A 27341-nucleotide genomic window follows, 5' to 3' on the forward strand; every position below is an offset into this window, starting at 1 on the left:
CGTGGCATACCCGCCGTGGTTGCTCAGTGGCTATGGTGTTAGGCTGCTGAGCACGAGGTCACGGGATCGAATCCCGGCCACGGCTGCCGCATTTCGATGGGGGCGAAATGCGAAAACACCCGTGTACTTAGATTTAGGCGCACGTTAAAGAACCCCAGGTGGTCGAAGTTTCCGGAGTCCTCCACTACGGCGTGCCTCATAATCAGGAAGTAGTTTTGGCACGTAAAACCCCATAATTAAAAAAAACTCACGTGGCATTTCTGTGTGGGTGTTATGAATGAATTTGTCCAGAGAGTCATGGACTCGGTTATACGTGATTTTTCAACCGGTAACCGCTGTCGTGGCGTTGTGGTTTGGGCCTTGCGCTGCTAAAAGCGGGGACCTGCGATTAAACCACGACTGCCGCAAAAACGTAAAAATGTCCATGTGCTGTCAGTTTATGCGTGCAACATAATAGCGGGGTTTTTGGCCAAGGGTTAATTTTTTTCTCTTACAGTGCAGCATTCGTGCTGACGGTGCCTGCGAAACGTGAAAACGACATCAAAAGAAAAGGTCAAAGCAGCAAAGAACAGCATTAAATGAACAAATAACCATCGTCGCAACCCGTAAATCACACTGATGCCAGCCGAAAGGCACGCGTCTGATAACAGTTGTACTGATATACTGCTCTCGAGACAGACGCACGTAGGCATGGCTGCCGAAGAGCGCATCGCGTTAAAAAGAAGAGAGAGAGAGAGAAAAATATTGGTCCCGAGGGAGAAAAACAGACAGTCCATGGATTAAGGGAGGGATGCGTCTTGGGCGTAGCGCTGCTGTCGATCGCAGCTGACGTAGCCGATGTCTCTCGAGGAGGTTGTTGGCCACGCGCTCGCGTGGTCCGTAAACTTTTGCGGTCGACTGTACACCACAGAGTGGACGTTGCGAGAAATTCTCTAGGAACCGGAAATATCGCGTTTAGTTACTGGCAATGAGCAAAAAAAGTAAACATACAATTAAAAATAAATTCAGGTCCATGATCCACTATTTAGTCACGTAAGGTTTGCCACATACGATCTTGTAAGCGGTAAGGTTTTCCACGGTGTAAGCCGAATATGTCTCGGCTGTACCAGAACAACGTGCAGCGAGTACTCTTGCATTGAAGGCACGTATACAGATGTAACCGTAGCACATCACGTGTCACGAGTAGTAGTATAGAAGGGGATTGATGCGTTTATTATGCCTCTTAATAATTAAAAAAAAAGGTCATGAAGGCGCGTCGCCTATATTCACGGGCGCTTTCATCTGACCATGTTCTGGCCATCGATCGCCTGGAAGGCAGTCTCGTCAGCGATGGTCTGCAATATCCACTCCTTGTAGACGCTGATGGGCACGTAGATTCCCGGCATGCCCTGCGCGCAGCCGACACCGTGCGACACGATTCCCACCTGGATGTAGCGGTGCCCCTTGCGGAACATCACAGCAGAGCCCGAGTCACCCTGAGCAAGTAACAGAAGTAACTGCCGCCTCAGAATGGCCGAAAAGTACTGCGGGTCCATCTAATGAAAACCCCATACGGACGCCTGTTTCAAGTTATTCCGTGATATTTCACCCAATGAACGTATGGAACAGGTGTACATTTACAAGAAACATAGTTCGACTCATGTAAGCAGTGAGACATGTGAAATACAGCAATCTTGAGCGGAGAGGTTATTATTAATAATAGTAATAGCTATATATACATAGGTGCGATTGAGGTAAAGCACACCACAGCTTCGCTGCTCGTCCTTCACAGAGTTGAAGGGCTGATGAATTTTTTGTACGCGAAAAAAAAAAAAAAAGCTGTGTTTTTTGACACTGCAACCAAACAAACGAGGCGCGTAGACCACGCGTTGATGATCGCGTCTTCAAATTAAGTACAAATTACGGACATTGTTGCGCAATTAGTTCAAATTTCAAATTAAAGCGCTTGTGCCCTTCCTCTCCAGGGACCAGTGCTTTCTGGAGGAGAATCAAGTTCACACTCCTACCTCTTAGACGTCAGACACAGCACTGACAAGAAATGAACAATGACACACGGACAAAGCGCGATCATTCTTTGCCACGAATGAAACAGGTGCGAAGTCGAAGCGACTCCGCATAAGGCGTGCGAGACACGCCTCAGTTTATCTTAACTGGGTCACACTGTGCGGCGCCGCCTTCAAGACAAACCGGCAGGGCAGCATATCCCGTTCCGTCGATAGCTCAGTTGGTAGAGCGGTGGACTGTAGAGGTTTCACCGAAAGCGGACATCCATAGGTCGCTGGTTCGAATCCGGCTCGACGGAGTTTTCTTTTTTTTTTGCGGAGAGTAAAAAAAGAAAAAAAAAAGAACGGCTTCGACGGGTGAGGTGCTCAACATAGTCGCGAATTATTGCACGCGACTTCGTTATCCCAGTTAAATATAAGTACGCCGAACCTTCACTGGAGATGCGCAACGCACCAAGGAAGAAAATAACAGGGGAAATACAGATGTATAACTCTTATGCGATGATTATTCATGTATGCCAATAGCCCAAACGCCGGCTGATCAAGAAGATCATGAAGGACTTAACGGCGTGCCACATCCTCCTTTCTGCGAGAGACGCAGCTGGTTCTCGTTCCTGATTGGGTGACGCTGTGCTACGCGGAATTGGCGAGGCGGAATGTGTGGGTGCACATATGGCACTCTCGACAAATCGCACTGGTGCACCCCGGGGCGCCCTCATGCGCCGTTTTATCCAATCATCATCGGACCAGGGCGGCCCGCGGTGCGCACCAGTGCGATTTGCCGAATTCGCCATCAGTTTTTTACTGGGGCGCAAATGCAGGTACGTGGTGCACTGCAATTACAGTGAAGAGAAAGAAGGGAACCTGGGCAAGTCATGTAATATAGAGGACAGATAACCGATGGCTAATTAGTCCTACACAACATACACTAAGGGAGCGTAAACGCAGTCGAAGGGCAAGAAATTAGGTGACGTAATGAGATTATTAAAGTTTGCGATATGGGGATGACTTTGCTTGATGAGGGGCCGCGTCAACGGTATCATTGGGAGAGATACCTTAAGCTGACTTAGATAAGCAAGGTATGATGATGATACTGAAAGGTTTAATAAAATCAGTCATAGCTATAGGATGACAATGACGACTATAGTGACCTTGACGCTCACGTGCTTTGGATGACGTTTTCGTTCTTTGCGAGGGTAGGGGGATGCAATGAAACCGTTTCCTATCTTTCACTTACCTGGCAAGCGTCTGTGTCTTCTCCGTAGGCGCACATCATGCTGGACTTGTTGAACTTGTATGACTGCAGCTTCTGCTCGCACACGGACTGCTGCAGCATTTGTAGCTTCGTGTAGCGCAGCCTATCCGAGGGTCCCCGGCCTGTTTGGCAGTGTGAAGGGTGAGGTGAATATTGTGACCGCAGGTTAAAAAACAGCTGCAGTGTTGAAATTAGTTCGGGAAGTCATAAAACTTCTCGGTCGTCCTCAGCAGGAGGAACATAAACTAAAGGATCGATGTTATTGGTGCAAGAAATGGCGCTTGAGTTGTGTATTCCATAGACGTTGACCATGCTACGATGTTCGCAGTAAGGTGTGTGACTGCGTATTTTGTTACTCTCAAATAAGGGACAACAATGCATCTGTGTGTATACATTGTCTACATTTTTTTTTGTCAACCTATTTTCGGACGGTGTTTGGTACAAGAAAAAATAAAGCTACCATCTTACTTAAAACACGTTGCCGGGCGGGTTGGTTTGAATCCATGATAGAGTGTATAAGTGCGACTGAACGAAGAGGTAGAAAGAAACAGGCATGCAGAGAAGCGCTGTCTGCGTGTGTCTGTTTCTTTCTACGTCTTCGTTCAGTCGCGCTTATACCCTCTACCATCTTACAATGGAAAAGCAGCAAAAGATGCGCCATGCTCGAAGCCGCTGTACTCACTGCTCTTTTGAACCCCCCAGCCGGCCACAGTGACGGTCCTGCCGGTCAGGTCACCGAGATCGAAGTTGAGGCAGACAGGCCTGAGCTGGGCGCCAAAATCGAACGCCCGGGGCACCTTCAGTACGGCGATGTCGTCGTGGTACTCGTCCTCGGAGAAGCGTGGGTGCAGAGCCACTGCAGCGATTTGTGTCTTGGTCGCGTACTTCGACGTCGTGTCCGCCGCGCCGTATATGCCTTCGATCTTCGGTATCAGCTTGTGGTTCCTGCGCGCGGTGTTGCACGTCTGACAATTACAGGAAATCGTATCCATAAGGTCGGAAAAGTAAACGTAAATCATTGACTTACTCACATTATGTAAGCATAGGGCTCACTGACACTAAAGCTTATCAAAATCCGAATAAAACGCGCCCACTCGCACTCGGACGCTCTGATATCTGGTCCAGCCTGCCTCTCGTAGGTTGGCTCAAAGTGAACTCACTGTGGACTCATTCATTGTGAACTCACTCGGACTCAGACGCACCGAGATCTGGGACTCACTCAGGCGCGTGCTCATCGAAAACATTTGCCAGTTTCGGGAAGACGTTGGCAAGGGCATCAAGGTTTAGCGTTGCGCTCGAGCTATGAGAGGGTGCGATCGCGTACAGCTAGAACGCCGTTCTGGCGTGTGAGACTCTGGAGAGCTCACCGTGGCCTTGTTTTACGGCAATATGAATTTCGCTGATGCTCGAGGTGCCGAAACGCTGTCACCACCGCCGTTGAGGCCACCGTTGAGGTGGCCCTCTTGACAGCGCATACGGGTCTCACGCGCGGAGAGTTAGCTCGATGGTCTCCACAGACGCGGAGTGCGTTTGACTCCAAAAGCGACGAAAGGAAGGGGACGACCAAAGCTTTGGGACGACACGGTCAATTTAATCGACTCTGCGACAGAACCAGGACAGTGTTCTGCCTTTCGCTTCTGTCACGATCGAGCGTTGTGCGCGCGAATACTGTAAGAATCACTCCGCTTTTCAATAAAGAGCTTTCTCTCTCTCTCTCTTCTCACAGTGCAAACACACTGCTGTACCTGTAGAGATGCTGTGCGTGTGCTTTGGTCTGAGTGGGACGGACAGTAAACGGCAAGATGTTATCTCATATTGTTTTACTGGGTGTCGACTGACGCCGACGGTGTTACGTCGGTCGTCTCACCTCCTGCGCCATGGAGGTGCAACGCCTCCAACGCCACTGGCGGCGCTGCTCACCCCGACAGCGTTGTTAGACGCCTGGCAACGGCCAGGGTGCTGTTTCTTCAGCCCAGCAGTAGTTGTCCTGCGCGCTGCCTCGCGCTGACATGCCGCACCTGCCTATAGTTAGAAAACAATCTGAGGAGTTTGAGCTCAACACTAGAGCTAGCCGTCGCTGTCAGTGCTACGAAATTCGGGCGAAATTGCCGTTTTTTTTTTCTTCTTTCACTCTCTGTCCCAGCCTTTCTTCGTTAAAGGGGGTTTGATCCCGCCCGTAATTGCCGCATTTCGCTGGAGTGGAAGTACAAGAACGCCCGTGCACTTGCATTTAAATGCACCTGAATGAATCCCACGTGCAGTGTCAGGCACGCCATGCCCCTCCCCCCCCTCCCCCCCCTCCATGGCGTGCCTCATAATCGGATCATACAGTTTTGGCCCGTAAAAGCCAAAACGACTCTGTTTTCTCCTTCAAAACGAAACGAGGTCATGAAATACTTTCAAATAACAAGCAAGTTAATTTTAAACAAAAGAGACGCTGCTAGGCTGTACTTTATAGACTATTCCTGGCGTTTAAACTGTAGAAAACTTAATGCCTGTAGGAACGCGGCCGAGCTTTAACACTAGACGATGCATTGTGCGGCTGTGTTGGAGCGCGGCCCTGGTAGGAATAACACGTAGAGGGGCCTTCGTAACACCTTGCGGAGGGCTAGTTGGTTCATCTTCAAAACTATACTATGCCTCTATGTATACTTGTGTCTGTGTGTTCTTGTATCAGTCGCGCTGTTAAAGTATAGTTGAGGCGCCCTTGTGAAAATTTTCACAGCAGCAAATAATTGTTTCTTTTCAAAAATATCCAAGCTAAAAATTTTATAACTCCGGATCTGTTTCACTAAGATTAGCTTAATAGGCATACGTTACTGATGGAATTGTTAGAGATGAATTGCTGCATATTACAGTTTCCTCTAACCTTGATGAACGGCTTTCACAAAAGTGATGAAGCTGGGCTGAACACCTTCGATGGTTGAGTAATGTAGAATTGCCATGTAAAACATAATGCAGGGTGGCCATCTAAAGCATCGTTTGTTATCTTCTATGTACTACATTTCGTGACAGTGGAAGGAAAGCTAGCGAATACAAGCGCGCACAAGTACGAGCGCTTCTGAAAAAAAGTCCCACATCCTCATAGCGTTAGCTTAAGCTGGGAAACAGAAAATGTATATATATTGTTTACAGCAAGAAAATACGACAGAATCAACCATAGAGCGTTAAGTCGATGATTTATTTTCCTGTTTTTCCTTTCCGCGTTTGGGCAAATGAGAAGCCATCACCCGCTCAAGTTGCAATCTGTTCCAAGAAAGGAAAAGTGCCGCGAAACGCTGCCGGACTACTTGGCGCAGGAATACGTTTGCGGATACTCCGCCCCTGTGGCTCTTTCCCTTGATTGTCGCAGATAGTCCAGGAGTATCGAGAAAACCGAAACAAAGATGTGCGATCAGATATGAGGCTCGTCGTCACATGCTTTCACTCACGAACATATAACGGCCGACTGAGAGGTCAGTCACACACATATATATATATATATTTTTTTTGCACTCACTCACTGTCTCACACTCACGTGTGCACCCACACGCATCGCTACTCACTCACGTTTTTACTCGCACCTATCAATACCCACAGACGCTTCCTCTCGCTCATACCAGTGTGCATTTCCATTCACCGCCACTCACTCCTTGTTCATACTCACGTGCACTCACCGGCATTCATGGATACTCACCTCGACAGGCACCCTTTTTCACTCACTATCACTCTTTCTTACACCTTTGAGAAGAACGTGCAGCGGGTATGAGTCAGCGTACACGTCAGTGTGAATTTACCGGCGGGTTAGTCCATAAGTGTCCACTATAAACGGACAGTCCACTTAGTAAGGACCCTTAAAAATACGTCCCCTTCCCCTTCCGCCTTCACACACTTCAAGACTTTGCCCCTATATGAAACCTTGCCCGCATATAACCATTTCCAGTACTTCATAAGGAGTACTTACAAATGCAGTTTTCCATCCGCGCACAACTTACTTCGCCTAAAGATTCGCCACAGTGCCCACCCGTCCCCCTTCCCCCTCCCCTCACACTTTGGTGTTGGCTAAATTCGATCACGTTCAGAGTTCTCGCAGGGCAGCGGCATAAAATCGGTGTTGGCCGTAAAACATTGCACTTAGGGAGCTCCTTATGGCTTGCATACATAAGTTACTGCAAAGGCAGTGTTTGGTACGCTCACTTTGAAGTTCGCATACACATGACCCACAAGGTGGCCTTTATTTCCGGCAAATATAAACTACGTATACCTTGTTTAGCCCACCGAGGAAATGGGAATGAAAAATACGAGGGTTCAGTAATTATTTGTGACGCTTAAGTGGGCCATGAAGGTGAAAGCTTTCACAAGTTGCATTTGCAGTTCACAAATTGCAACTACACCCCCCCCCCCCCCCCCCCGTTCTGAGAAATGTAAACATGGTGTAGCTGGCAGTTACGTTAGGCCATTTGGAAGCATAGGTTATGGCGGCTGTACTACACTAACACTTGATTAAGATTCTTTTTGCTAAAGTTGTATTTTATTCACAACTATGTTACTTCCCGCAGAGATTTGCCATATTCTTCAAGCATTAATAATAGTGAGTAATACCATTACCTGCCCCTTACTGTCACCAAAGGTGATGCCAAGATATTGCCCATGGTAATAACGGGCAATACCCATTACCTAGCCCTTGCTGTCATAGACAAATGCCAAGATATTATCCTTGATAATAATGGGTAATACCCATTACCTGGCTGGTCCTTACTCTCACAAAACGTAAAGACCCTACCTTGTTTATTTCACCGAGGACACCAGGCGAACGTCCCACCATGCATTAAAAAAGCAGGGAAGGCAAGGGTTCAGTAACTATTTGCAACGTTGACCCCTATGGAAATCGTGGAAATTCAGGGCCACATTTGAGTCTGCATGCCAAATTGCATGCTGACTGAAGTGCACGCAGAACTGAATTTTTTTCTAACAAGGAGTTCTACAGCGATGTAGAAAATTGTAGCCGAAAGCGTCAGCGAGACATTCTTGAGCGCTAGCTAAATGATTTGTTTTACAAAGGCAGCAATTTATGCGCACGCGTTTAGCTTGGTACACAAATGTCTTTGCTCTAAGCTCGCTGAACTTGGTCTCGCAGGCATTTGTAGTCAAGCCCGGGCAACCGGAAAAATTTCGTGTTACTTGTGAAACACACTCATTAAGCTCCGGAGCACTTGCATATTCAATTTATTGCGAAGGCTACAATTAATCCACGCCATTTCAATTCTGCGCACGTATTATCCAGCACCCTTTTCTGAGTTTCTTCGAATAGAAGCGACGTGGCTTGTATAGTTAATCGAGGACACTGCAGAAACAAAGTTCATTGCTTGTTATCAAGCGTAAAAAAGAAAGAAAAAGAAAACGAGCGTTTAGCAATTATTTGTAGCACTTCTACACAAGCCAGAAATACGGAATTTTCACCACACAGTACACCTAACATTCCCCCTATGTTCACTGAATTCGAAGTTGGCGTATTTTGCAGTTGCTTCATCTTACTTGGAAACAACGGTGGGTAACGGAAGCCTGGCTCTATGGAACGCTTGGTAAGTAAACTTCTACAAAGGCTATAAATAACCTACATATATTAGGCACTTATTGTTCATCATTCACAACATGCTTTCTAGCTTACAGAAATATACGCACCGTGTCTCGCATAGTTAACCGATGAAATCAGGCAATGGAAACGACATCCCTTTATTAATGCATAACATTTGGGTGAAGACGAGTATTGAATGATTTTAAAACACATAATCAACATAAACACCTCAAATCTCATTTGCTGTGAATACTAAGTTTTAGTATTCTCAGGCAAGCGGAGAAAAATTTTTGAGCCTTTCATATAACGCTTCTACACGGCCACAGAACGATGGTCTGGCAGTTTTCATTTAAGCCTTAATTGACTCACAAGATTCACAATTTGCCGCATATTACCGCTATCGTTCATCACATTTTCTCCAAATTTAAACTTCGGGAGTTATGCATTTTTCTTTCGTAATATCATCGAAGCCGGCCATATAACTATTTCGAGCATTCACGTAGTCCCATTAACAGCTTCACTGTAAAAATTAAGCAGACACCACGCACTGTAGGAGTCGACGAAAGCGAAGTTTTCACGAACCGGCAAAGTAAAAATGGCCCATTAGAACGAAAGACGCCCTGAAGATTCCGGTAACGAACGCGTCCGTGGGCGCTAATAGTGGCCCTCCCAGAGGAACCTGAACTTCAAGAATCAAGGCGAGTTGAATCACGTGACGCGACGTGCTCGACCACGGCAGCGCTGAAACGCTGGCGTTCAACTGCGGCCGTGGTTCGATTCAGTCACGTGATTCAACTCGCCTTGATTCTTGAAGTTCAGGTTCTCGAATATATATATATATATATATATATATATATATATATATATATATATATATATATATATATATATATATATATATATATATATACAGCAATATTTACACGAATTGTGAGAACACGTCATTTTGACTTCATGCGTACCTGAGAAGTCAATTGGGATTAGATTATCTCTAAAGTGCAGGGAGAGGCTCAGAAAGAGTCGGCTATGACAAAAGTCGGTGCTTCCACGCCAGCCCTCCTTTAACGAAAAAAAACATACGATTTTGCGTAAATTTAACGCTGATTATCGTAATGTTGCAAAATGACACGTTCAAGGCTAAGCTTTACATCGGGAACTCCTATCTGAACGAAATGACTACGGTAAAATTGTTTTGGGCCGTGTCCGCTTGTATTCATCGTAGCGCGATATCCTTACCTGACGACGCAATGGCCGGCCGTGAGGATGTGCCACCGTGTGATGACAGCGCCTCCGCAGGTTGCTGGAGACGATCCGTTGAGGTAGACCAGAAGCCGCACCTGTGGGTCGCTTTGGTCTATTAATGTTACTATAATAAATCATTTAGTTGCACGAGAAAAACACGCCACGTGTAGTTTTCGTACACTCTTCGTGATGCCCGATGTCCCACTGTATATGAAACGAAGTGTCTCGGTGTGTACTTCGACAAAAGGATATGCTTCTCCTCGCACGTTTGATGTATGAAACAACGTGCCCTTCGCGCTCTTGGCATTGTTAATTGTACGTCAAGGTACAAGTACCAAGATGCCGCACAAACCTTTTTGTCAATTCTTTTCTGCCCAAGACAGCATCCGAATGGAATCACGTCCCCGTCTTTGTCGCCAGCAATCCGGTTCGTTCATCCTTTCAGACTGCTATATCTAACATTATATAATGATTAACCACTCCTCTATGTAACGCCATCAGGCTGTGAGAGTATTTTAAATAAATAAATAAAAAATAACCCATGAATTCAACTCGCCGGCTGCCTTTCTGAAATTGTATTCTTCTATTTGCCTTCCGCTGTTAGAGGAAGTTTATGCAACTTGGTATCGGAACGTGCAAAAGTTATTCTGACCTCATCAAACGCGTCCATAATAAATTTAGAGTATCCGCTTTGAAGCACCCCTTTTGACATTCTGGCGACCTTAGTGCAGCTCTTTCAGATGTACTTCAACTTGGACCTCTAAAATCAACACGTGTTAAACGGACATTTTGTTATTTTATAAGGCGGTACATATGCAGTAGTATACATTGCCCCAAGATTCTCGATCATGCACAATTTTCCGGACCACACAAAGTGTACCAGGCGCCATTATGCGTTTTCTGCATGACCTTGTTGCACCGGTCCCTGTCCTATGGTTCGGTTTCAGAAAACATGTAGGGCCTGTATTGACGCATTTCGGAGTGCATTGCTTATGTTCTGTACATGCGCAAACAATCACGTTGCATGATTGACTTACTTTGACGCCCTCCTTCTCCTCTTCTTTTTCCCTGTTTGTTCCTGTACCTCAAATTGTTTTGTACTGAAGCAACGAGGAAACTATCGAACACAATTCTTTTCCGTTGTCCCCTATGCAGCGCGCACAGGCAGTCATTTGAAACCGCACTGGCGCCTCTTGACGACTTCGTCGTCACCACCACGAGAGACCACAAGACAGTAAAGACTCTTGAAATTTTTTAGTTCAACTGGCCTGTTAGAGAGATTATAGTTCTCACGGACGTTCTCAACCTCCCCTATTTACTTTTCGTGCTTTTGCTCTATCCTCTATTTTTTCCCTCTTTCACTTCCCCTTCACCTTCCCCTAGAGCAAGGTAGCAAATCTGAATTTCCTCCGGTTAACCTCCCTGCCTTTCTCACCCCCTTTATCTCTCTCTCTCTCTCAAATTGTTTTGTTTACCACATATACTATCTCTGCACATTATGTCTTTTGCATCACTTTTTAAGTTCACCAGAAGAAAGGCTCTTTAGGTGCTGCTGGTAACGCCATATAAACGCTTAATGGCTTGCTTGCTTTATTGGTTTAATATTACTAAAGTATAACAGAACTCAAAGATTCAACGTTGACAACTAGAGCAATAAGTCTTATTTCGATTTATAAAAACGTGAAATGTAACTTTTCTGCAAACGGTGACATCTCTGTTAATACTCTGTCCTTGATTTTCATTGCAGCTAAGCTGCACTGAGTGTTAATCTTATTCGTATGTAAACTTCCTTTATAAGCTTGCAAGCGCAAGCCTTCAAAAGTACATCTATAGGCACAGGGCCCTCTTTTCATGCTTCTTCTCTGACAACACTGCGGTACTTTACCTGTGATAATTTTTTTTCTGCCCTCTAAAATTGTTTTCTCTACCACATTTGTATTTTCTATGCATGGTGTCTTGTGTAATACTATTTAGGTGCACGAGTACAAAGACTCCGTATCTGTTTGTGGGCACTTCAATGAACAGTTGATTGATTGATTGATTGATTGATTGATTCTTATACTCACCATCCAGGGGAACATCCCCTGACTGGCACGCATCCCGTTGATCACCCTGGTCTCGAAGAACACACCGCATTCTATAAAGCCCGCAGTGTGAACTGGACTTCGTCAAGAGGTCTACAGCACTTAAAGAAAGACACACTAAAAAAACAAGTGTAAAGTTAATCAACGTCGCTACGGTACTTTTAATTGCCTTATTAGGAGATGAGCCACGTTTACAGATGGGTAGTTCTCATAGTAAGCTGCAGAACATGACGTCGGAGTGCAACGTTTCCTACACCGTGTAGTTTTGTCGCGAACGTATTTGTGTAATTGTATTCTTTAATTGCGTGTTACACCGTGAATGTCATAACTTTTATTTGAAGGTGCCTGATTTTTAAGAGCTCCTGACGCCTTATCTGCGGGGCTTCTTTTTTCTAAAAATTACATTAAGAAAAATGACAGGACCAAGATGGCACTGAACGGAGTGCAAGGTTTACAAATGAAAAAAAAAACAGTCACGAGGACGGCGCACTTAAAATTATTCATTAATCATATTAATATGATGGGCGCAGAACAATTTTGTAATTAGGGCAGGATTTGGCGCAATGTCACGGCATTTAGCGTCCTTATTGTCACCACTATGCCTTACAACCGCCAGGTATAAGTTGTATGCCTGCCTGAATGAAATTCATTCTGTTCAGGTATACGCCTAAAGTTTATCCACGGTGCTTATCCACACTTTGATTTATTATGTCTACACGAATTGAGTGCAGTCGTTAAGGTACCCATACTAAGCAATTGTGATGACGAGGTTGACGTAACTCCAGCTAGACTATGCTAGTTCCTCGCGTCGCCTTAGAATGAGGTAGCATTGCCTGGAGGAGGCAAATTGATGGTTCTTTTTGTATAACTATAAAACAGCACTAATCATACCCTACAAATTGACGAAGGAACGTTTCTTTGTAGGCTTTTCCTGCATGAAAGTGTCGCAATTATGAAGGAGGAATATTTGTAAGTAATGGTAGCAATTAGTGGCATGGTTAAAGCGCGCGAAATAATGTTAAGTCTCCATTTTTCTCACTAAGAAGCAAGAAAAGAAAAATTATATTGAGTGAACAAATACTAGGGAGCTAACTACGCACTGAGTCCCCCTGCTTGTGCTGCTTCCTAGTATCAGTTTATGGTTTGAAGTAATAGATAAGATCGCCTTGGTTTTACGTGATGTAACTGATGCCGCTTACAGTACCTTTGGTACTGAGTAGCCGGAGTTGTAAACTTAGTGCTTCTGTTTCTGAAATTCACCACTTTTGGGGGGAAGAGGAGGAGAAAATGCGCAAAAAGAGAAAGACGGGCCATCACGCTGCCTTTAATGTACCACACCAGCTCGCTTTGACGTGATTAATTTTGACGGCGCTAGTTTATTATGAAGCTCCCCCTAACAATAAGAGTGAAAAAAAATCCGCCCTGTGAAGGTCGATATACAGTGATGTTGTTGGCTGATGTCAGACGACGTTACGCAAGTGCCACCAACACAAGCGCCATATGTTACGCGCGCATAAGAGTGCGTGAAAGTGCAGCGTGCATACCCATTCTCCTAGGCCCTCCATAAAGCGAGAGTGCCTTATTGAACTAAATGAATGCTTGAAAGTTAATTGCGACGCGAAATGCATTAAGTACGACTTAAGCGCAAGCTGCAGACAGGACAGATTTGGATTGTTATTCTAATATGGAGAAAACTCAAATCTCTTACGCAAAGACTGACAAACAAAGCCCTTTTCCCGCTGCCGTTTAAGGTCTGTTTGAGTGGCCGCTAGGTGACGGAGCCGTTTTACGCGCAATAAAACCCCTCAAACTTCGTAAAGTATTGCCACGCTTTGAAGAGTGCCGCCGCCTCCTCACGCGCTCTGGCCGAAGCCGCCTCGTAATAGCATCACGTGGGCCCTCGCGCCATGCATCAGCGCCATTTTTGCTCGACAGGCGTCTACGGAGTGGCGAGGAGCGCATGTTGGCGCCGTTGCTACGCTCGAGCAGTGTAGGCGGTGCCACGGTCGACCAGGGTGCGCGAAAGAGAGGAGAACCGAGGAGGAGTGAAAGCGCAGGAGGAGAGTGTCGCTACTTTACGAAGTTTAAGGAGCTTTAATGCGCAAACGTAGATGGCCCGCGTATGAAATCGGTGAAACTATGTAGCCGCGAGGGAAGCGAGCGCCAGAGTAGGAAGACGTCTGGAGGTGGAGAAGAGAATCGCCTCGTTCGCGTCCTTTCCGTTTGCGCTTAGACGCCACGGGGGTCGCTGTGAATGTTCGCGGGGTCTCTTCTTTGCATATGTAGCAGTAAGCGCTTTTCCTGCGGCACACCAGGCGTTGTATCGTCGAAATCAATGCAGCAGCCGCGACCGTGCCCTTTCCATTTGTGGTTCGACGCGGTGGTGCTTGATGTGCAAGTTCGCGGCGTCCATACGCTTGCGCACAACTCGCGCTCGCGAAGTTAAACGTCACTTTGACTTTATGAACAGTGTGTGCCGTAATGTCGATTACAGGTCGCAGCACGCGCTGTGTGACAGACGCAACGGGCAGAGCGCCCACGCATCAAGGACGGACACGTCGTCTGCACACGTTCGTCACGCGAGCGCGGAAATGTGTTGAAGTGCCGCATTCATCGTCATTCTAGTAACTAGGCCCTCCGTCTAGCGCAAATGCGTTATTGCAGAAGCTGAATTTCTCAAAGTAAAATGCTCCCCAAGATTTGCAAAGCAGGATTTACATATGATAGGAGCGCTTTGTAATTCGTATATACGAGAAAACTTACTTCTTTTACGCGGAAACTAAAGAAAAAGCAATTCTGCGGCTGCCGTTTGCTTTGCAGTGAGCGCAAATCGAAAAAGTTGCGACCAACTAGTGGCTACCAGGTTCGCTGTAAAACAGAGAAAGAAAGAATGAAACCTTCTTGCCTACGGGGATGATAAAAAAAAATTTGTCTTTTGGGATGCGGGCTCCTGCTTTTGTATACCGAATGAAAGAACATAAACTTACGGCCGACTGAGGTGATATCCATCACGTTTCGAACATGCGGACGTCCAACGTCAGAGCATGCAACAGCCTGAAGCATGACTAAAGGAACACGCTTTGCGCCCGCAGCTTCGTCCGGCAAGTTTAGTTAAGCTGCGATCCCGACGTCGCGAATCAGAGTGTTTTTCTTGTCACTGCTTTTTCAACCACTCAAAATGCGGCCGGAGATGACAGAGCTATGGAATGCTATAACGGCTGTATGGCGAGCTGGACCTGAATGGGTTTTGCTATTTTGTTGCCGTTGTTGTTGTCGCTGTGAAAAAAAAAAAGAAGAGGAGTTAAATGCTTCGTCGCGCTTTCTTTGGAAGAACGCGGTGTGAATCGCAAGTGGAATCACACTGGGGCGCTTCCTGCGGGATGAAAGGCAAGGGATTAGAAGCCCACAAAGGGACTGAGTGGTAAATCTAGGGTTTCCTTTGATCTGGCCGTGTAAATGCGCGCCTGATGCCGTACACGCGTTTTTACAATATAGAGGGCGTGAATTCATCTTCTGCAAGATGTCTTATGGTTTTCACTGCTGCCTCTTCTTTAGACGTGAAATTATATTTGCGGAGCCTTTTCCGACATTGAGAGACTGGATGGGGCGAGAGGCTTCCAGGCAGATCTCTCAGCCCTGACCTTTAAGTGCAAACGCTTTTTGACCTCCCGTACAAATAAAAAAGCTCAAAGAAAAAAAACTACAAACATAAATGTAAAAAAAATGAATAAATAGAAGGAATTCCCAGTGGTTTCATCGTGGCAGCGCGAAAATACAACGCGGGACCGCATTTAAAAGGGTTTTCGTCCATACGAGATGTCTGTCGTGGGCCGGGTGCTTTCACTAATATCTACGAAATTGCGATCGGCTGGCATATACTCTTCCATACAGTACTGTAACGTAAGGACGTTTCTGATGAACACGCATTTAAACTTTTGTTTATGATGTAATGCCTACACATGAGGTATGAGCATATCAAACAATTGCTCTTGTCACTGGAGGAGAAAGCGAAGAAAAGTTCTTCCAAATGCGTAGGAGGAATGAAATCTTAATGCTTTCTTTGTACTAAAAAGAAGTGTTGCTCAACTTACGTTTTTCGTTTTGAAACTCTGCCGCAGTAAGAGTCTGCAATACAAAAAACGTACTCTTTAGGCACTATTGGACCCAGTAAAACAATAATATGCTCCATCATTCATATTGGGCGTAGGAGGTTACACAACAATTGCGGATTTTTTCTTTTAAAAATACTTCGCGTTGTTGTTTCTACATTTTTGGCTGGGGTCATCATGGCTCTTTGCCGCGATGTCTCAAAGTCCGAATGCCGTACAGGAAACGTCACCGCTCTTTAATGTAAAAAAAATCTTGGATCCCCTTGTTCTTCCCTCTCAATGCAGACTATAGAGGGCGTTGAAATGGGTGATGTATTTTTCGTACACTTTGTATCCTTTGTATCAGTGTTATCGCAATTTGTATTTTAATACCGCGAATAAGTTTTGTACAGAGCAGATGTAGCTGCTTGAGTATTGAATCATTGCACAAGTTCCTACAATTTCGATAGGAGGCACCAACGCGTCTGCCAGTGTACCTCGAATAACCCTCTTGCAAAAGAAGCCGACGAGATATTGTTTTCAAGACGTTAGGGGCTCATTTATGTTCTCTAGGTGATGCACCCATAAACTGATTTGTCAGCTTATCCGGTCCCAGTGGATACTTCGCTATTGGCAGAGCGAACGCCTATCGATGGTATCGCGTATCGCCTGCTCCGTGCCGACATGGCCGTGCCGACAATTCCTTCTGCGATTTTGTCACCAATAAAGATCATGGTCTCTTTAGGAGTCAATATTTAGCAGGAAATGCTACACGCGAGCACATACGCGTGTTCTCCACATTGACACATAGTTTCTCATAACCTGGTCACGACGTATTTGGAAATATGAGCACATAAAAAGGAAAACGATGTTCTTTGTTCCCACCCATTCTGCGCAAACAGCCTAGAATCCGCGCGGGATTCCAGAAGCCATCAACCGACTGATATTAAAAGCAGCCACCGCGGCGTGGGGGGGGGCAGCTAGGACGCATTACAATGTATCGCTCGAGATCGATCAAATGTGGCACGCGCGCATCTTTCTTGTTTTTTCTTTTCTGAAAAGCCCCAGCAACCAATCTGAAAACGCTTCCTAACGATATTCTCCCACCGAGGACAAATGTAAGTGCGTGCAAAAAGGAGCCTTCTGTGTACTCACCGATACGCTCAGCAATATGACGGCCAAGGTGACGCAGGATAGAATCGCTTCGCGCACCACGTGGCTAGCATCGGCAATTCTGCCCACCATTGACGTCGCCGCAGGTGGATCGGTGCGTTGACCTGTCATGTCGTTTCCCCTGGCGACTTCGTTTGGCGTTTCTTTTGTGCCGGGAGGCGGTCTGGAGCTGCGAGAAAAAGGAGCGCCTTCATGTCTCCGTCTTGTCGGCCACTTCCGACCTCGCGCCGCGTCTTTGCTCGGGGCTGACTTTCTTTCTCGAGTCCCGTGGCTTTCACGCGTAAACGATGACGGGTGAAGGCAGCTAACGAGGCAATACAGTGGCTTTTCCCCCCCGACCCCGCCTTCTATACTAATCAGCGTTCCCTAACGAATAATGCGCGGCGCGCCCTCTTTTTTTCTTGTCTTTTTCGAACGACTCTTGTTCAGCGTGTGCCGCAGCTGTTTCGAGGGCTTATAAATACGTCCGGCAAAGAGGGTTAGTGGACAGCTAATCCGTGTTACGCTATAGCTTCTGGGTCACATTTCAGCCTATTTCCTGCGCGACTTCTGTCGTGTTCGCGGTGCGTATGCGAATATGTTACCCAGCGCCAGGAGGAGCGCGTGTCGAAACTATACCGGAGCACGCAGCATTAGCGCTCGAAGTTTTGACGGGTTGTGAGTGCGAGGAAGCCGTTTTCACGTTCTCGCCCTTTTAACGTGCCAGCGCGACCGGGCAGCATATGGACGTTAACAGGGCACGTATGTTAAAAAGGTGATCCAGCCAACACGGCCGGAACGCTACCCGGCAGCGTTGGCTCAGGTAATGTGCCATCATACAGTTCTGTAACGTGAGAAATTTTCTTTTGAACGCGCCTTTAAACTTTTGGTTACGACCTCATGGCCGATACAAGAGATATGATATAATATGATATGAGATGAGATACGAGGCCGAAGGTTCAATTCCCTGCCGCAACGGTTTACATACCAGTGGAGGAGGACTGCAAAAAAAGAAAAAAAGCGAAGAGAAAGAAACCCCTCGTGCATCCTGCTTCGGGTGAACGCCAAAGAACTAAACTGATCGAAATTATTGCTAAGACCTCCACTGTAGCGTCATTCAAAGCTTAACTGAAAGCTCGAGACACACAGACGTAGCTTAGAGACTTTACGTAAGTTAATTATGGACAATAAGTTTCACAGTCCGCTTATGCGACTTCTTCCCGAAGGACTGGCACATCTTTATTAAAAAAGAAAAAGAAAATGCGCGCAGACAGAGACGAAGCTGAAACCAACTGTCCTTGTGTTTTTGCGGTCTGCGCTTTTAGTTTAGCCATGCAGCAGGCCTCAGCAGGAGGAAGCAGGAATACAGGGAGGTTAGACAATTCTCAGACCGGCTGCCTACCCGGTGCTGGGGAAAGCGCTAGGCCAGTGTCCCAGGACCCTTTCATCCGACAAAAGTTAAATATATCTGGGAAAGATGAATTAACTCCCGACTCAAGCTTAGAAGAATGCTACTTGAGCCAAGAAACGCAGGTCAGCATGGTGAGAAACGCACAAGACACACCGAGAATGCGTACTGACTTTACCTGCGTGGGAGCGTAGCCTGCTGCGACGTCTTTCCTACACGTTCCATTCAAGCTGCCAGACACAAATGCAGTCAGCAAGACTGCATGTGTTCACAGAAATGCAGTCAGCAACTGTTCACTATTTCCGAAGTAGAATGTGTGGCTCAAAAACGAACTGGAACAAATGCTAAATGCTCAAAGCACCAGGCCCTCCCCATCCCTGATTACATTACCTACAACAATTGTGTCCAAGGAGGACGCTACTTTCGGGTTGTGCAGAGATTACCGATTGATAAACCGAAAGACGTGCTTCCACTTCGTATGCCCCGGATCGCTGACCTAACCAATGAAACTGGAGGATGTGAGGGCCCGTTCACATTCGACTTCTGCAAACGTTATTGGAAAGTTTTTCTCCAAGAAGAATACAAGAAGGTTACAGCTTTCGTCACACAATTTGCAGTGCTCGAATACAACACGCTTCCATTTCGCTGCACTAACTCGGGTGCCTGGTTTACAAAAAAAACGATAGACAGGGTTCTTTCTGCTTTTACTGGTCAATTTTGAAACTACCTGGATTGTAATATTACGTTACTTGAAACAGAGTACCACCATGCCAATCATCTATCACAGGTTTCAGAAGCTCTGAGTAAAGTCGCGGTGAAGATAAATATCAGAAAAAGCGAATTCTTCGAACGATTTGCAGTAATTCTGTGCACTGTGTGACGGCCATGCCAAAAGTGCGAAAGTTGAGTCTGTCGCGAGCATAAAGACATTGCCTAGGCCACACAATTTGCATTGCTTGCAAACTTTCCTAGGTCTGTCGGGACACTTCCAAGCCTTCGTACTACACTATGCCACCACTACGAAGTGCTTGAGATCTTTAACGCAGAAAAGTGTACACTTTGCTTGGGGCGAACATTGCGAACAAACATATCAAGAACATGTGAAAATCATGTGTTCAGATCCAGTCTTGATGCTCTCTGACTTCGAAAAGCCTTACGAGCCTTGCACTGACGCATCACTTTACGAAACTAGGGCTGACGTCTACTAACGGTATTACTCAGAACCACAAGGACGCCAAGACGCCAAGTCAAGTCTTTGGGTTATTGCTCATACACATTTACGAAAGCGCAAGACAACTACGCTACTACCGAAAAGGAAGCGCTTGCAGTGGTTACGACTGTCAGGTATTTCGGAACATACCTCGAAGTTCAACAGTTCAAACCACTTAAGGACAACAAAACAGTAACCTATCTTCTCGATCTTTCGCAACCAAAAGGTAGAATTGCGAGTTGGTTCAGCAAATTGCAGCAATAATATTTGAAGGGACCCATAGACCAGGCGACAAGCTGCCAGAAGCTGATGCATTATCGAGGCTGCACATTTCATCAGCAGCAAATACGAAAAAAGGGTGCGCCATCAACATCTGGGAGGGTATAAAGGAAATAAGGCCACAGGCCCAGGAGTTTTAAGCGCCAGAGACATGCTGGACAAGAATCTTGCGACTTGAGCACGGCAGCTCCAAATCAGCTGAGCATGACAGATCCTCGAAGAGGTTCAGAAAGATAAACCAGCGTTTTACATGGGAAAGTATGAAAGAACATGTGCATGGATATGTCCGCATTTACCTCCTGTATCAAATGGCGAAAGCTGAATTCAAACTTAGAGCAAATGGTATGGTCATTTACACGTATTAGAGCGTGCTCTTTGAAGTTCTCCACCTCGAAATTGTTGAAGTGAAAAAGAAGGGGAACCTGTGCCGAAGATCTAGGGTTTCCTTGTCGCCATTGACTAATGTACAAGAATACGAGAATCTAAATGTGGAAGACCGGATTCCATCAGTGTAATTGCTATAATGGAGTGAGTCATCTTCAAAGCAAATGAAGTATTGTTTTCCGGTAACGGATCTGCTACTCGTACCGAAAGAACTTCGAGAATGGGCAGAACAGAGAGGCATCCCTCTAAGGTTTTCGATGCCGTACCACCCGGAAGCCAACGCAGTCGCAGAAAGGTTAACTTTCGACTGCAAGAGGTACTTTGAATTATGGTGGAAATATGACATGGAAGCTGCAATGTCTCACCAAAATAACACCTACACGAAGGGATTCGGCTGCCGTTCATACTTTTCTGGAGATGAACCAAGCCCTTGGCTTCCTGCAGATTATCAGTTTGGAATTGCCGGTCGCGTTAGTCTTCTAGGGACCCCCACGATAGTCTAACAACAAACGAACTGTAAATTTGGAACGAACAGAAACGTCGGGTAACAGGTCAAGGAAGCAATCTGTCTTTTCACGTGTCGATATAGCGGTTGCAAACCAGGGCTTGCGCGCAGCACTATACTGGAAACATACAAGAATCGCCTCACGCGTGAAATATTTGAGGCCGACGCAATCCACAGAAGAGGTAAGTGCGTCAGCACCCCTCTTCGATCAATCGATCTAACAGATAAGGAGCTTTGCTACCTTGGATACAGATAGCCTCATTCCCCGACTAACCACGTGTGCATTCGCGTCAGTATATATGCACTGTGTATTTTCAAATAAATAGGATGTTGATAGTCTACGCTCGTGTTTGTTTCCGTTCCTGTCCCGTCCTCGCGCAGTTCACCCACAAATCGTCAACATGCACCATCATAAGTGGTATGTTATTGAACCTGGAAGTTTGCTACTCGTCAAGAAAAGACTCAGTGACCTCAAGTGCCAATTTAGCGGTCCAGCCATCAAAGAATCCTGAAGTCAGTGTCCTACAAGCCTCTTGCGAAGACAATCCACGCTAGCTCCGCTGGGAACATGATCCTGTACCGTTTCAGGAGGGATGGAGTCGGATATCTCGGAGATTGTGGAGTGCCGTCAAGACGAGGACAAAGTGGCGCGTGTAGCGGAAGAGAAAGAAGAAAAAGAGGAAATTCTTTAAAATGAAGGGATGATTTTGTCTGTCTTCGTTGAGTCCTTTACAGTTGTATAGCCTCACCACTTTTCAGTTAAACTGCGCATGATATAAATTCCAGCATGTGCGTTAAACGTGCGTAATATTTGTGCAGATCGTTCTCTACGCCTATGGTCCTACACTCGAAGAAAGAATGTTCTAAAGAGATTTTGAGAGCTTCCCACCACGACGAAAAAAATTTTCGGCTAATAGATTATATGCAAGAGCCTGCGAGCGCGCTTCTCCACACACCCTATTTGGCCTAATTAGACGGCAGACCCAAGACTAGAATTGTAATGGGTGGCGCACAGATTGAGCGCCTACCTGCAGCTCCCTGAGAGTAACGAATGACAATCTCGAAGGACACGTTTTTTTTAGAGATTAAGCTTCACCAGCTGGGTCCTTTAGGCGACGCTTTCTAAGCGAAACGACCTGCACTTTGCTGACCGTGCACTGCTGTTGCGTCTGCTGGGGGCCGCTGTCGCTGTCTTATCGAATATCTCACATAGGGCAGCTATCAGCGATTCAGCTTATATGTAGCCTCGACGTTACCCCTACAGATGTGCCAGTGGCCGGCTATGTTCTGTACGGCATTATGCAGCTAAACAATGATCGCTACCTAAATATCTTCACTACGACAAATATATGCCAAATTCCCGGAGATCGCACAGCGGGCTAATCACCGATATGGGCGTGATGAAAGGTCGGCCATTCCTGGAGGCTGTGTAATCATTCGTTGCATGGACCACACGTACGTATCGTCGTGGACGTCTCCACAATTGATTTTCCGGTAACGTTACGTAATCGCTATATGCCGCAAGAAGGCGTTGGGGAAGATGAACAAGTATCATCATGATCATCATTATCAGCCTGGTTACGCCCACTGCAGGGCAAAGGCCTCTCCCATACTTCTCCAACTACCCCGGTCGTGTGCTCATTGTGACCTTGGTTGTCCCTGCAAACTTCTTAATCTTATCCGCCCACCTAACTTTCTGCCACCCCCTGCTACGCTTCTCTTCTCTTGGAATCCAGTCCGTAACCCTTAATCACCATCGGTTATCTTCCCTCCTCATTACATGTCCTGCCCATGCCCATTTATTTTCGTTGATTTCAACTAAGATGCCATTAAATCACGTTTGTTCCCTCACCCAATCTGCTCTTTTCTCATCCCTTAACGTTACACCAATCATTCTTCTTTCCATAGCTCGTTGCGTCTTCCTCAATTTAAGTAGAAGCCTCTTCGTAAGCCCCCAGGTTTCTGCCCCGTACGTGAGTACTGGTAAGACAGCTGTTATACACTTTTCTCTGGAGGGATAATGGCAATCTGCTATTCATGATCTGAGAATGCCTGCCAAACGCACCCCTTTAGCATTAATTTCAACGCTTCGCGAAACCTTTGCGTCCCATCAATCTCCAAATTGGGCATTTATTTTCCGTAAATTTTTTTTAAATGCACACTCAAATCAGGGTACACGATCGTTTTGTTGAATTTTGCACACACCGAAACGCGGCCAACGCGGCCGGGCACTGAAACCGCGATACCGATCTCAGCACAACAGAATGCCATGGCCAAAGAGGCAGGACACTGCGTATGCATTATTGGAGTTTACTTCTTTTTAATATTGTCACTTGGATGCTTAAATTATTGCGCACTGTTGTCAATGTTTTCTAACCGTAATGCTACGCAGGTTATCGGCCCTATGCATTACATGGCCCGCACAGCTCCATCTTTTTATTTTAATGTCAACTAGAATATCGGCTATCCTTGTGTGATCTCTGATCCACACCGCAGTCTTCTTGTGTCTTAATGTTACGCCTAAAAATTTTCCTTCACAAGTTCTCTGCGCGGTCCTTAAGGTATTCTTGAGCTTCTTTGTTAAACTCCAACTTCCTACCTCATATGTCAGCACCGGTAGAGTGCGTTGATAGTAAACTTTTCTTGTGAATGATAATGGTGAGCTTCCAGTCAGGGTGTGGCAATGCGTGCCAAATGCACTCCAACCTATTTTTTATTCTTTAACTTTCCTTATGATCACGGTTCTCTGTGAGTAATTGACCTATAGATAGGCATATTCCTGTACAGACCCTATAGAGGATGACTGGCCATTAAGAATGATTGTTTCTTTGCCAGGCTATTAAACTTTACCTTGGTCTGCTGCATATTATTCGTCAAGCGTATACTCTTACACTTTCTCAAATAAAATTCTCAATCATTTGTTCCAGTTCATCTCCGGTGTTCTTGAACTGGACAATATGATCTGCAAACCGAAGGTTGTTGAGACGTTCGCCGTTGAGCCTCATTCCCAAGCCTTCCTAGTGTAATAGCTTGGATAATTTTTCTAAGCATGCCGTGAAAAGCATTGGAGAGATTGTGTGTCCTTGCCTGACTGCTTTCTTGATAGGTAACTTTCTATTACTTTTTTGTGGAGAACCAAGGTAGTGGCGGAATCTGTAGATATTACTCAAGATCTTTACGTATGCTCCCTGTACTCCTTGTGCCAAGGGAAGGGAAGCGCAGTTGAGGACGGCAGAAGATAAGGTGGGATGATGAAATAAAAAAAAAATTAGCACTCGGAGCGTGAAATCGGGTAGCGCAAGCCATGGATAATTGGATGTTATTAGGAAACATCTGCATTTCTCAGTGAACATAAATATAGGCTACTGCTGCTGCTGATGATGATGATCAAAATCAACATTGATTTGATGTAGCTGCATTGTTTTAGTTATGTCTATACTTGTAGCAGTAGCTTACAGCATCCGTTACGGGCTATTTTATGCGGAAGCCATCATACTAAGCACGTGGGGCGACCATTTCACGCAGACCTTACCGCGGCGGCATCGAAAAGGGCGTCACGCTTAGAGGCATAAATGGAATCACGACATCTTTTTCTGCACATCGAATAGTGTCCAAATCATGCGAAATTTTTTTTTTGTAACAACCACAACCGACAGAAGTAAAGAGAAATTAAGATATTTTTTTTGTGTACGAATGTTATTATTGCCTGAAGAACTGCTCGGTTGTGTGAAGCAGATTTGTTCGGTATCACGGAGAACACCTTCGAAAGTGTAAACGTGGCGCTCGTATCTTTTCCAGGTTGCCAATGCTCGCTGCGCGCCTTAGTAAGCGCGCTTTTCAATTGTGCAGGATGTTGTAAGGCCCACAAAAACTATACTTTACGTGCCTATACTTCGCAACTCTACGCTCCCAAATTACGGTCCTGACTGCGAGAGATGTCGCTTAGGTACAGAAATAAGCATTATTCATCGTGGCGCGGGTGACCACGACGAATGCCAGCATCGTTAAAAATTTGTACCGCCCCTAACTAGGGATCAAGCGTCATCGTATCATCTATATTTGACTGCAGAAGCACTGCATATGCAGCAGAAACACTGCGCGTCTAGAGCATTATTGAAGAGAGAGAAAGAGAGAGATAGAAAGGCAACGGTATATGAGAAAAGTACTCAGCTATACGCGCAGACGAAACACGTTCATAAATAGGGACAGCTATATGTTCCATGTGTATTCGAACAGGAATTGCAGTGGCAGCCCCGTGTAACAGCAAAGGCGGTGAGGTTACCAATCTACTGCAGCAGGTGGTTTTATACTGGTGCATCATTTTAGCACAAAAGAAAAATAACACATAACGACGCTTAAAAGCGGACAAATTAGTATTACATGAAGAGTAGAGTTGAAACACGAATTGCTGACGGGTATGACCAGGACACATCGAGACAAGCGCCATGGTTCAAGCCTTTACAAGTGCTTCAACGGGGGCTATACTTCGTGTGGCACCTATTACGGAAGTTGGGCTGCTCAAGCAGAACTCAAGGTAACAATAGAATTCAAACAGCGCTAGACGACAGGACCAGAAAGAGGAGGAGACAAACACAGCGCTGAAACACGGAGACAAACACAGCGCTGTGTTTGTTTCCTCCTTTTTCTGGTCCCGTCGTCTAGCGCTGTTTGAATTTTATTGTTACCATGGAACACCAACTCGCCCAATCCGCTGCCCTTCTGCAGAACTCAAGCATGGAGGCGTCTGTGAAAGTAAGATGTACGCGTGTCAGGGGAGGAGGGTGTACGGGAGAACGCGTGTGTCGCCTGACCATCCCAAATTATACAATCCAAGGCATACTTTTAGTGCTTTTATGCACAGTCACGTTCAATATGAGCTTAAACTCGGTGTCCGTGGTCGAAGGGGCTCGAAGACTGTACGGAAACGCCGACATACAAAAACATTGTAGAACTTAACACTCTTCAAATTGCTGGCAGTTGTTAAACCAACTGTTCTCTTGTCGACGCGGCCGCGTACAGTCTTGCCGATCCTTCGATGACAAATGCCATGCTGCGGCTCATATCGAACGCGTCTATACATGTCTGTCCTGACCATTCCGTGGTCCTGACCCATCGCGCCAGCTCACGACCCATCACGGCGTCTATATGCCCGTGCTTATAAAGATTGCGGGTTATGATATATGTGTTGGTGGACTTATTCAGATGAGGGCAAGAGAGAGAGAGAGAGAGAGAGAGAGATTAAGAGCAAAGGCAGGGAGGTTAACTATAACTGGATATGAGACTCCGGTTTGCTACCCTACACTGGGGTTGGGAGATAGGAGTTAGAAACAGGGTAGAGACGAAAGGGTTTAAAAAAAGGGAGGGTAAAATGCGAAAACGCACGTTTACGTAGATTGAGGTACATTTCAGAGTACCCCACGGGGTCAGGATTCAGAATCCGAAGCGGTGAGGCTGATCTCGAGGGGTGGGTGACCCTAGGGATTTCCTAGTAATACCATTTAATGTTTCGGTACGCTAGACCCCAATATTCGACATTTTGACGTGTCTTTGTCGGTTGTCACCGCGTCCTCTTTTTTTCGCTCTTAAGAAATTGACTATTCGTATTTGAAAGTAAAATGTACAAAAACCCATACTTACCTGGCCACTGTTAGCCTGCGACTTAGTCGACAGAGTTCTCCGAAGCGAGCTCCTTGTCTCGCCTGCTTCGCAGACTAGGCGTTGTGTTGGAAGGATTCCAGGAGGCTATAGCTACCAAGCTCGCTTCCCACACTTCACGCTTGTTACCAGAGACCGACGCGAGAGGTGAGGTGGAGGAGGAGGAAGAGCACGATCGTGGAAAAAGCGCACTAATTAGGCTCGCAGCAGTTACCGCGCCCTGCTCTCGTCGACTCCAATTAAAGCCAAGAGTCACCGCTTTTAAAGGCGACGAAGAAAAATGCACGCTAGAAATTTCGTCGCCAGTTTCTCGAACCGATTTTCTCCCTCCTTGTGTGTCTGTGTGCGCTGATTACCCTTTAGTTAGTCAGCACTTGTCTAGCGGCATTGGTTGATAAGCAATGTGGAAAGTTATATAGCTAGGTCACCGCTTGCGGTTAACGCTACATACCAGGCTAATAATTCAAGTGCGCGTGCCCCTTTCTTGTCCTGTCTGGCTGTCGCGCGAGCTCTAGTGGCGTA

At 46.1% G+C, this 27341-nt stretch overlaps 2 protein-coding genes and 1 non-coding gene across 3 annotated transcripts in view; 2 read left to right on the plus strand and 1 right to left on the minus strand.

The window, feature by feature from the left end:
* Positions 1–27341, plus strand: part of LOC139050899 (neprilysin-1-like) — a 284773-nt gene that overhangs the window by 1731 nt on the left and 255701 nt on the right. The window contains exon 2 of the mRNA XM_070527728.1: positions 8759–8819. The gene's annotated coding sequence lies outside the window, so the exon portion shown is untranslated. The remainder of the gene's footprint in view (positions 1–8758; positions 8820–27341) is intronic.
* On the minus strand, positions 1192–27166 carry LOC139050901 (venom protease-like). Its single transcript, XM_070527734.1, has 8 exons — positions 26802–27166; positions 17382–17568; positions 16230–16263; positions 12121–12191; positions 10049–10149; positions 3941–4203; positions 3241–3380; positions 1192–1475 (listed from the first exon to the last, which is right to left on the minus strand). Exons 2-8 carry the CDS (start codon positions 17508–17510, stop codon positions 1278–1280), a joined length of 936 nt encoding a protein of 311 aa, XP_070383835.1. The 5' UTR covers positions 17511–17568; positions 26802–27166; the 3' UTR covers positions 1192–1277.
* Positions 2210–2302, plus strand: TRNAY-GUA (transfer RNA tyrosine (anticodon GUA)). The gene is made up of 2 exons: positions 2210–2246; positions 2267–2302. It is a non-coding gene; the product is annotated as a tRNA-Tyr (tRNA).

The sequence above is a fragment of the Dermacentor albipictus genome, chromosome 10 (assembly GCF_038994185.2).
Source record: "Dermacentor albipictus isolate Rhodes 1998 colony chromosome 10, USDA_Dalb.pri_finalv2, whole genome shotgun sequence".
Lineage (NCBI taxonomy): Eukaryota > Metazoa > Arthropoda > Arachnida > Ixodida > Ixodidae > Dermacentor > Dermacentor albipictus.